Below are 11706 nucleotides of genomic sequence, written 5' to 3' on the forward strand. Positions count from 1 at the left end.
TGATTTGCAGAACAGGCCCTTTCAGAGTGTTATGTTGCTATTTATTAGGTTTTAAATTTAGATTACTATTGTTGATATCACTCACATCCAGTTATGTGCTTACATTAATGTGTGCTTGGCGTGCCGCAGGGCTCAGTTGTTGGTCCTCTACTGTTGTCCATCTATACTACATCTCTAGGTTCCTTTATCCAGTCATAACTTTTCCTAACATTGCTATGCTGACGACACACAGCTTTTCCTGTCATTTCCACTAAGTCTGCCTGAAACATGGGGGGGGATCATTGATGATCACCTGAGATTAACTGGTCACATCTCCTCTGTCTCAAGGGCATGCAGATTTGAGCCTTTCAACATCAGAAAGATCAGACCCTCCCTTTAGGACTATACAACACAACTCATTGTGCAGCCTGTGGTATCCCATCTTGAGTTACCAGCATGCAAAATCAAACCCCTCCGCATGATCCAAAATACAGCAGCACGTCTTATTTTTGATCAGCCAAAAAGGACACGTTACACCACTTTTCAGATCTCTGCACTGGCTTCCTGTAGCCGCCCGCATCAGGTCAAAGCCCTGACCCTTTCCTACAAAGTGGTTAACTCAGCAGCACCAGCTTACCTGAACTCCTTCATCCAGGTCTATAATTATCTTGCTCACTGCGTCTGTGGTCCCTTCACCTCACCTCAAATGATCCCTGGCAAAACCTTTCAGCTCTGTGGTTCCACGATGGTGGAACAACCTCAGCACACTCAGCTGCATCACTCTCAACTTTCAAAAACTTGCTGAAAACTGAACTCTTCTGAACTTTTCCCTGCACTTAAAACCTTAAGAACAAGCAAACAAACAACTTGCACTTATACCCCATGTAACTGAAGCAGCACTTTATTGTTCTTCTCCTTGGTTTAGATGTTTGGCTTGCTTTGTACCTCACTTGTAAGTCGCTTTGGATAAAAGCATCTGCCAAATAACTAAATGTAAATGTAAAATCTGGATGTTCAGGAAACTTACAATATTTGCCTAAAATTAAACACACATGGCAGGTACAGTGTATATCCACAGTCTTGGTTTCTTGTGTTTAGGGTGTGGTCCTTCTGTGCTTGGTGTAAAAGTGAAACCATGATATAGACCTGCTCATACGATTTAGGCCATAAATATTATATATTTATATAATCTAAAATATATAGATTATCAGTGTGGAAATCAAGCAATAAAACCTAAATGAATTGAATCTAATGGTTTCATCTTTAATCTGTTGTTTGCCTGTAACAAACACGTAGGCTTCGTCTACTTCGTTACATAAAACATGAATAATGATCGAGAGCACATGAATCAGTCCTCATGCAAAACAAATCAGTTGTTGTTGTATTCTGATGTATGTTGTGAACACACTCTCTGACACCTGGATTTCTCTGTTGTCTTGCACAGACGTGCACGGTGGTCACTTCATATAGAGAATCGTTTCTTTCCTTGTGTCGTCTGCGGACTGTCTGCAGCTCAGCACGATCCGCTCCAATCTGAACTTGACTTTGACCGAAAGTCGAGTTTATCAGCACAGTTCAAGTCATAACGACACAAATGAATGTGCTCGGATCACTTTCCGCTTGCTGATCGCGCTGATTTCAAACTTGAGTTCTGCTTATAGATCTGCTGATCAATGATTAGACCTCTCTTACCTGCCATTGCTCATAAACCGCCGAAACTTATAATGTCCAGAATCTTTCATTAAAAATAGTTTCAAAATGTTAATGAATGTGGCAGCCTACCAATCAGCTACCGAGAATACTTTTTTTTAAACTATGCTGTTAATTGCTCCAAAGAAACCTCTGGTTTGCGTTTTCACATGTGGATAAGAGCCCTGGGTGGAGTTACTGTGTTCAGGTGCAGTGTAATCCACTAGGCGGCGGTACACCGTGTGATCGCATTAATGTAGCCTGTTCAAAACACCACCGAAGAAGAGAGAACTGCCAGACAAAATGGCTGTGGGACGAAGCTAGCTGCTTGGCTAATGTAAACATCTAACAACTAACAGTACACTGGAGCTGGAGCGTCGATAGCGTTACCCAATAGTTTGTGGATACTGCGAAGGGGAGTGTATGTTGACACAAATCCACAACCTAGATAATCATCATTATCATAACGTTAATCTAGCTAGTTACCATAGTTTGCTAGGTTAGCTCGTAAATTAGCCTGGGCAGTTAAACACTGGCAGCTAGCTGTAGATTCACGTTAGCTTGTTTGATTTCGCGTTATGAAAAACTTTAACGTAACAGGGGACATCTTTCAGAAGTGACAGGAGTTCATTGTCGCTAACGGATGTCACTGCTGTGAGAGTGTATTCTGATTAAGAGTTAATGCCCTGGATGTTGAGTATTGGGAGAACCAGCTACTGACTATTAGCAAGCTAATGCTTACAAGTAAACAGGCCAAAGCTGGAGGCATTCCTTCAGTCTCATTGCCCAGGGATTAGGATTAACAAACCAGTTTGTATTAAAGTAAAGTTATCGTAACGCAAATGAGCTGGGAGATCAACGACATGTGGTGACATTAGTCTAGATCTGGGCGCCGAATCAACTCTGCTGCGAGTTGTAGCAATCTTGAATGTCAAATTAATGTTTGTATTATGTAATGTATTGAATAAAATTAAAATCACCATTGTTACAGCGTAACTTCTTCCAAAGTTCTTTTTTTCTTAAAGGTATCACGTTACAACTCTCTTTTGCAGTTGTGTTTTTAAAGTTGTCTGTCTCCTGCACCCTCCCTAGAAGTCCCCCTGACTTTGGTGGAGGAGAATGAGCCAGCGGCGTGGGATCCATCTGGACCAATCGGAGCTGCTTTGCAAGAAAGGATGTGGTTTTTATGGCAACACTGCTTGGCAGGGCCTGTGCTCGAAGTGCTGGCGAGAGGAAAATCAACGTGAAAAGCAAAAACAGATTCAAGATGACTGGGCACTCGCTGAAAGGTTTGTCTGACTTTCTGCATCCTGTGTATAATTATCAATAAGTGGCAAAAAACAATGTACTTTGGTCGCTTACCTTCAAATTTTAGCTGGTTTGCTCTTGTGTCCGCCCTTCTAACTGAGAACTATTACAGTTGTACTGTCTTTTCTCTTCCAGGCTTCAGAGAGAGGAAGAGGAAGCGTATGCAAGCAGACAACAGAGAGCTCCATCACAGCCGACCATTACACCCTTCAGCAAGTTTGAAGAAAGGAAAACTAAGGAAAAGTCCAGCAAAGTCAACACAGTCACAAAGTTTTTCTCTCCTTCCACAAAGACACCACCAAAAAAAGGTATATTAGGTATATACTAATGCACATTTTCCTGTATGACAGAGATGACGTCTTTATGTTTGTTTTTGGTTTCCTAGCTTGACAAACTAGTCAGCACAAAATAATATACACTACTGCAGTACATATCGTAACTACTGTCATAATAGGAGGAAATGCTTCAAGTGTCTCTAGCTTTAATCACAGTATCATTAAATATCCTGCCCCAGATGCTGCTCCCTTTGACACACAGTCCAGCCCAAGCCCCAGCTCCTCAGCAAGTCGGCATTCCTCTGTGGACAGCGACCACGCAACTCAAGAGTTCATTGATTTTCTCCGGCCTCTGAAATCTGGCAGGGAGATCTTTAAACAGTGTCGGGCCTTCACAGAGAGTATGGTTTATAAGCGGGTGAGCTCAAAGGGATTACTCATTATGTTCAGTCACTATGTATTTGTGTGTTTGTGGTTATTTTTTTCTTAGTCATCTTTGGTTTAAGAGTGGGTTTATACTTCTTTAGAATGTAATAATGGCAACACATTTATAGCCTCTTGTAATTGCACCACAGGTCTTCTTTCCACTAGGGTTTATCCGGTATACTCTTTTATTACTACACCTTCTAATTTATTACTAAACGGTTCTCTGCTTCCTGTGTTTCCTGTCTTCCATTCCCTTAATGAAATCTTGAAAATATCTTTATTGTAAGTGCTTAAAAAACAAAGTGTGTGCATGACATTGTCAAGTACCTTAAACATTTGTTCAGTGACTGGTGAATTTGTGAATGTTTTCCCAGAGAGATACACTGACTCTCACACATTGGTGCCTCAAGTTTGTTAACTATATGATTGGTGAATGCAGTACTCCTTCAGTCATTGCAGAAGTGTTTTTTAGCTATTAGCTATTAATATATTTACAGCTTATAAATATTTACAGTAAACAAAAAAACAGAAAATCTAGACTGTGCACTATTTGTCACATTGCCATATATGAGCTTGATTTAAGTGTCTGTGAGTGATATTTTTAAACTGAAATTCATTTAAATTGTCCATTGGTTATACAGGACACGGGTGCAGATGAACTGTCAGAGTGTGTGCAGGACTTTTACCAGAACCTTTCAGAACGCCTCCATACCCAGTTTAAAGGTACTGTGTAACCGTTTTAATTAGCTCTGTGCACTGTTTTTAACACTGTTAAAAACACTAACACTCACACTGTGCGTGTCTTTGTGCTACTGTCCATAGGTTCTTCAGATCATGTAGAGAGCGTCATGGATCAAGTAGAGAAGTACATGATGACTCGTCTCTACAAGGAAGTCTTCTGTCCTGAAACCACAGATGATGAGAAGAAAGACTTGGCCATTCAGAAGAGAATCAGGTTAGCAAGCTAAAGTTGTAGTAATGCTTACATTTACTATTCTGGTGGTCATCCATCCATCCATCGCCTTGAATTACTGCAGAGCACAAGGAAACACAATTTCACATAGATTGGCTACATGTGAGATAAAGATGACATGATTATTGTGTTCTGTTACAGAACTTTGCACTGGGTCACCATTGAGATGCTTTGTGTTCCTGTAGACGAGGAGATCCCTGAGGTTTCCGACAGTGTAGTCAAAGCCATCACAGGTGAGTTTCATTGGGATATTTTTGCAGAAGACCAGGGTACGAAATCAGTTAATTATCTTAGCTTCAGAGTTCCAGTAAAATGTTCAGATTAACAATTCGTTTTCCCCTTAATTCTCTGCACCATCCTAGATGTGATCGAAATGGATTCGAAGCGTGTGCCCAAGGACAAGCTGGCATGCATCACTCGTTGCAGCAAACATATCTTCAACGCCATTAAAGTCAGCAAGAAAGAGGCTGCGTCTGCAGACGACTTCCTCCCCACACTCATCTACATTGTGCTGAAAGCAAATCCTCCGCGACTGCAGTCCAACATCCAGTACATCACCCGCTTCTGCAACCCTAGCAGACTCATGACCGGAGAGGATGGTTACTACTTTACCAATCTGGTGAGGAGATGAGTAGACGCTTTTTAGTGTAGTTGTGGCACAACTGAATTGTACTGTTTCCTACTTATAGAAGTGGGGTAATGCTAATTAGAAAACATCTGTGCATAATGCATTGCAGCTCCACAGCACCACAGACAAGCTATACTGCTGCAGCATTAACAAGTCTGTCTGCAGTCTCAATGTAAGAGTGTAGCCACAGGACATGTTAAAAGTTTGTGAAACATTTTGTGGCTTCATTAAAACCTGTTGCTTCACTGTATGCTGTGGGGGAAAGACATGTTGAGTTAAACGAAGTTCCAATTATAAGTCACAGATTACTTGCTGGAATTAACTGAATGTCAAAGTCAAGACAAAAGTCATAGTCAAGGCTTTAAGTGGTCTCAGTGTTTTCTTTTTAACCTTTATGACAGTGATATTAGAAAGAGGTGACATAAAGTTGAGGTTTTCCTTTAATAAGCCCCCACATCTTGTCTCCTCAGTGCTGTGCAGTAGCATTCATTGAGAAGTTGGACGGTCAGTCTCTGAACCTGAGCTCAGAGGAGTTTGAGCTCTACATGTCGGGCCAGGCGTCCCCACACTGGCCACAGGCCACTGCAGCTTCCTCCTGCTCCCCAGGCAGCACAGCTCTCAGTCAAGTCCACAAAGGGCTGGACCTGCTTACAGGGCTCGGAGAACGGCAGGAGAGAGTCATAGAGAAGGCTCGCCAGCTGGAGAGCGACCTCATCGACTGGACGGACGAAGTGGAGCACAAGGTGCAGAGTGTTATTGAGCGTTTTCCAGCAGAGACACAAAACCCTACTGCAACCACAGCCAGTGAGACATCTGCAGCTTCATCAGCAATTGACTCTGATAACGTGGAGAACGAGCTTCTGCCCCCGCCGCTGCAACCACAGGTGTTTGCCGGTTGATGTGAAGAGCTCTGGTGTAAAAACAAATTTAGAGGCTTTACTTCTCCCTCACCTATTTCCCTGCTGGTAATTGTTGCTGTTTGTATGCACATACGACAACCACCTGATATGAATCCCTTCTTCACTCCGACCATTCCTGTTCCATCCATCCATTGTCTTACTGAATAGAACTGCTGGTTTAAAGGAATAGTTTGTCATTTTGTGAAGCACTCCATGCCTTCTTGCAGAGAGTTAGATGAGAAATAGTCACGTTTGTGTGAAGTTACAGCTGGTTAGTTTAGTTTAGTTTAGTATAAAGACAGGTGGAAACAGCTAGCCTGGCTCTATCCTTCAGAAGCTCACTAATTAATATGTTATATGCTTTTTTGTTCATAGTAAACACAATAATCTTTGCCCTTTGTACAGACTTGTGAGCTGAAGAGGTGCTAGTGGGTTTTAACCTTTGGACAAGGCCAGGCTACCTGTTGCCTTATAGACCAAATACACTCCGAGCATTTTGTCCCTGTTGCAAAGTCAACGATGCGATGCAGCATCTGTAGTAAAACTCTGATGTTCTGTTTCCATTCTAGCTTCAGTGCAGTTTCAGAGTAAGCAGACTTACGCTCAGCCAAGAGTTAACCTGGAGTGTTCTAAAGCTATTTGGAGAATATATTCCCTCCACCATCCTGCGTCCTATGACCTCCAAAGGGGGCGGACAGCTAATACCAAGTGGCACGCAGGAGGTGTTCTCGTGAGATGCCGAGACCACCTCAACTGTCTCCCTTTTAATACAGACTCCAAGCTCTTCCCAAACATGTCAGTCACTCATCCACAGTTGCATCTTCAGTACCTCAGTATGTCTTTGTCCTTGTTATTGTTACATTTGTGCAGATGGGTTACATAGGTTGTAATTTTAGAATCTTTATGTCATCATTCACAGCTTGTCTGAGAAGTCGTGAATTATGTTATGTTATGTGACGTCTCCAGGTGCAATTTGACTAGCGAAGGCTGAATTTGACACGGGCCTTGCTGCCTGAAGAACATCTAATAATGGAGTGTTTTGGGGAAAGATAAAAACGTAACTTCCCCTCTCCGAAATAACCCTCCAGCTCATGCTTGTGATTTTATGTGTTTCTCTATCCTGAAGAGAAATGTCCAGCGAGAGAGGAAATGTGCGTGTGTGGCTCTCGTGCATGCAGGAAAGCGAGTGTGTGAAGATTTGTTGCATGGACATACAATCATTGTCAACATTATCGGAGTCAAGTCCTCCGCTTGTGTGTGTGTGTGTTTGGTTATTGTAGTCTTGTCATGCCAGACCTCACACGCCAGTCATAAGCTGGATGTATAGGAGTTTATTTTTTTATAGAGTGGCAGGTATCAATTCTTCTGGATGCAATATGAGACATCAGTCCTGTAATATTTACAGTAGTACTCTTGTTAAAGACCTTTTTTGCTTGAAGACATGTTACATTACTTGTAGGTGTAACTGAAAAAAAAAATCCATGTTATCCATTTATCTTGGCAAGAATGTGTCGTAAGCATGTCTCATAAGAAAACTGTTTTAAATGATGATTATTATTATGCTCTGACAGAGCTGTTGGACTAGCAAAGATGTTGTTGTTCCTCAGTAAACACAAGACATAAAATGACAGAGTTCAGCCTCACAGTAACCCATTACATTTATGTTGAAGCACTTTTCTTTTGTTTGTTTTTAAGGCTCTTAATTCAAAGTACATTGAATGAAGGATGTAATAATCATTCTCTTGAGTTGAAATGATAAAAGATAACTGGTGAAAACAGTATTGTGGGCTGTTGGGATATATTTCACTCCTGTCTTTGGGAGTTTCTATGTTTAAAAAATGTCAAAGGCACATTTTTTTTCCTTTTGCCCCTGGGCTAAGAATTTCTAAAGAAGTTGCTAAATTAAAAAATGTTTTAATTTATGTTTGCAACAGTATAGCCTGTGTGCAGTTTCTTTCCAATTTAGGTTTGAGAAAAGGCTTTTAATGCAGACTTAACAACAAATACAGCTTAATTAACTTCACATAGCACTGTATCAGGTATTTTAAAAAGTTTCAAACATCTTTTGTAACCTCATAGGTTTGTTATTGTGTCATATGGGAGAAAGTAACTCAATACTGTCTTTTAATTTAAAAGTAACTTATTGGGGCAGTGTTGCTATATTTACATCTATGGGTGTGTGATGATGATGATGAATAAAAATGGTAAATGCACGAGCACTCTTGTTCATGTGTAGTTCCTGTTCATATCATTCCACATGACTGTTGTGAAATCGCAAGCTAGGAAAAAATAAAGATTTGACAGTGATTCAACATAATGCAACCGTTTCTCTAGTAGAGCAAAGAAATGCCTGTTCTAAGCAGATTTCTCTGTCAATGGGCGAAGTTTCAACTGAATTAAAAAAAAATTCTGATAAAGGGTATGATGAATGTGGTTCCCCGTTGTTTTCCACCTCTTCTAAAAAAATTTCCAGTATCTCAAAAGGGGTTCAGGGGATTGTTGAAATTAAGAAAACGAAAGAAAAAAGGAACAGGATATCATTTGTGAAACATCAGCAGGTTACAGAAACTGGCAATATAAAATGTCCTCATCCCTAATAACTAGAAACATTTTAGAGTTTCCATTCATCTTAACAAAGGATGACTATGTCCATTCTCGTTTATTTAGCTGTAAGTTGATGCATTTTTATAGAATATGCTGGTGATTCATAGTGAAAGGTAAATAGTGTGTTAGGAATGAATGGACAGGACAGCATTTTTGGAAAAGAGGATGTCCTGTGTGGTGTCAGAAAGCTTAAAAAATGTTTTTTCACTTCCTCCCTGTAGAAATAAATAAATCCGCATGAATGTGTTTCTCACAAACAGCAGTCGCAATGGACACGGTCATCTCCCTCCTGGGTGAGTTTTCTTCAGTTCAGTTGCAGTATCTAATGAGTTTAACTTGTTCTTTCATAACACTTATCTACTATATTTCCTCATTCCTCCTCAATTATTTTCTATTTTTAGTTCTTTCAACACTAACGCAGCTTGTGGCGCCTGATGGTACGTATTAAATATTTCTCTTTTTAGTATTAATAAATAGGAAGAAATATTAATTTCTAAAGATTTAACTACATCCCTTTAGCAGCATGTTAGCATTTAGAAGTGTACCCTGTATTATGTAAAAGTTCTGCTGAGCAGATGATATTTCACTTTAACTACATGAATTAAATGTTGAATTTTTGTTTTTATTCTCTGGGATATTCCTGCTTAGTGAACCCGTTATGTTTTTGTCTCCGTAGTTCCCTCTCCCACATTCAGCGCTGTAGTGGAGCTGATGTCAGGGCACTCGAAGATTTTTTCTGGGGAGAACATTCGGCTGAGGTGCAGCGTTCCCGATGGCAACAGGTCCAGATGGAGTTACCTGTGGTTCAGGGGATCTGAGCAGTTACCACAGTCTGGGGAGCACTTAGTGCTGTGGAAAGCCAGAGTTCAAGAAAGTGGGAAATATTATTGCCAAGGACTGAGGGACACAGCTGTAGGAGACATACGCACCCAACTGAGTCTACCTGTGGAGATCACTGTGGATGGTAGGAGCTTGTTTATCAGTACCATTAGAAATCTCTTTAATTCACCAATGAGTTCCCCTTATTCCTCCCTAACTCTCTTCCCTGTCCTTTTCCTTTCTGTTATCTTTGTTCAGGAGGGTGGGCTATTCTGCAAATCCCACGTCATCCCATCCTTGTCGGAGACACGCTGAACATCACGTGTCGTGTCCGGGCCAACCCCCAACTCGAAGAGGTGTTTCTGTACAAAGATGATGTTGAAGTTATGAGACAAAGGGGCCCCAACCCACATTTCTCCCTGTCCATCTTGACCCTCAAGGACCAGGGAATGTATTCTTGTAGGGCTTCCTGGGACATAGACAGACTTACACGCTCTGTGAGTTCATCTAAAACGTCAGTGAAGGTCTTAGGTGAGTTTCCATACAGAGTTGCACATGTTGAGTATTTTTGTGACTATGGGTCTCATATTAAAAGAGTACAACTTTTAAAGCAGTGTACGAGTTTTAGTTCAATATGTTGCTGATAAGCTTGATTTCAGCAGCACCAAGGTCACAAAGTGGCTGATGGCACACTAATTCTCTTTTGTGAGACGCGTGATAGCACCTCCCTCTGTGTTTTATGCTGAACTGCTTTTATGGCTGGGACCAGTCTTTGTACCCTGACTGTAAAACCAGAACTTGTTAACTATACAACTACATTATGACCACATTGTTACTTGGATCTATCTGATAGTAGTGTACGAGAGGAGAATAAAGTTAATATGCTTATTTCCCAAGATGTCAATCTAGTAGAGTTGTTCTCTGCCTAATTAATTGTTAGTATAAACAACAGGGTATCGATTTTAAAGCATGTTTTCTCTACTGTGTCTTTACAACAGAGGTTCTGTCGCAGCCAATTCTCGAGATTGTTCCCAACGTGATTTCAAGTGAAAAAATTAAGCTCATCTGCCACGTCCAATACAACGCTCCTGCCCCTGCCCCCCCAATAAATTACTTTTTCTATAAGAATGATAACCGACTGGGACCAGCAACCTCTGAGAACTATGATCTGGTCAGAAAGGCTCCAGGCGAGTACAGCTGCAAGGCCAAGGTGCCACAGACTGGTATCTCTAGGTGGAGTGAGCCCAAACGCTTTGGACAAGAGAGAGGTACTTTAAAGTAAATGTAAATACTGTGTGTCATCAACTAAAAGTTTAAACTCTAATCCCTTTTCCTAAATTATCAAAAGTGTGAAACACTGCACAGCCATTGGGCAACGATTGAGGTCACCTTGTCTTTGGCCCACTAGGAGAAAAGATGATGATGCCTCAGCCTCATCATCCCAGACAGCCAAGGCCTTTAGCTCCCGCAGTGTCAGCCCCAGACCTGTCTCCGCCTGCTGCAGCTGAATCAACAGCAACACAGCACTCCCCTCAACAATCCACTGCAGCTCCTTTTGTTCAGCCTACTGAAATGAGCACCCAGCCTTCGGATGCTTTGCTGAAGCCTGCCCAGCCCCCACCAAGCACTCTACCATCTACTGTCCAGTCTCTTAACCAAGCTGCCCCTCCCAATTCCACCAATTTTTCTGAGGAATCTGGTGATATGGACAATGCCGACCTAGATGACTCTGATGACATGTCTGTGAACTTTTCAGCCCTTGTCTGATATTAAGAAGTTATTATACAATACACACCACTGCACTTTTATGGTATATATCAATCATAACAAGCTACTTTTATATCTTTAGCTGTTTGATATTTGTCATATTAAGCCATCACTCATCACATCATTTACATGATTCATTGTGTAACATTCCTTTTTAAGATTACTAAGTATCAGCTTCATGATCTCATCTGTAACAAACTGTTGTGTATGACAGATAATGCTATAACACTTAAAGGAAATAAAGCAATTCACATAAATGATGTGTTCTACTGAACTTTATTTTCAGTGAGCACACTCTCTTTGTTTAGTCCTACTGTACAGCAATGCTGATTAGAAGTC

The 11706-nt window shown here is 41.1% G+C and overlaps 2 protein-coding genes across 4 annotated transcripts; both read left to right on the forward strand.

Annotated features, from left to right (window-relative positions):
- The first annotated feature begins 1930 nt into the window (after window positions 1–1930).
- On the forward strand, window positions 1931–7354 carry rabgef1l (RAB guanine nucleotide exchange factor (GEF) 1, like). Its single transcript, XM_026369190.1, has 9 exons — window positions 1931–2089; window positions 2761–2957; window positions 3112–3284; window positions 3491–3669; window positions 4319–4400; window positions 4500–4632; window positions 4792–4883; window positions 5013–5269; window positions 5749–7354. Exons 2-9 carry the CDS (start codon window positions 2788–2790, stop codon window positions 6175–6177), a joined length of 1515 nt encoding a protein of 504 aa, XP_026224975.1. The 5' UTR covers window positions 1931–2089; window positions 2761–2787; the 3' UTR covers window positions 6178–7354.
- Window positions 7355–8818: 1464 nt separating this feature from the next.
- Window positions 8819–11640, forward strand: LOC113164160 (high affinity immunoglobulin epsilon receptor subunit alpha-like). 3 transcript variants are annotated; one of them, XM_026363336.1, is made up of 7 exons: window positions 8819–8894; window positions 9003–9074; window positions 9183–9218; window positions 9458–9745; window positions 9859–10131; window positions 10599–10868; window positions 10949–11151. In XM_026363336.1, the coding sequence occupies exons 2-7, from the start codon at window positions 9023–9025 to the stop codon at window positions 10951–10953; spliced, it is 924 nt and encodes a 307-aa protein (XP_026219121.1). In that variant the 5' UTR covers window positions 8819–8894; window positions 9003–9022; the 3' UTR covers window positions 10954–11151. The 3 variants fall into 3 exon arrangements, with proteins under 3 accessions (XP_026219121.1, XP_026219108.1, XP_026219114.1); XM_026363323.1 differs by having other exon boundaries at window positions 8825–8894; window positions 11009–11640; XM_026363329.1 differs by having other exon boundaries at window positions 8830–8846; window positions 11009–11640.
- Window positions 11641–11706: the final 66 nt, after the last annotated feature.

This window comes from Anabas testudineus, chromosome 13 (genome assembly GCF_900324465.2).
Source record: "Anabas testudineus chromosome 13, fAnaTes1.2, whole genome shotgun sequence".
Taxonomy (NCBI): Eukaryota; Metazoa; Chordata; class Actinopteri; order Anabantiformes; family Anabantidae; genus Anabas; species Anabas testudineus.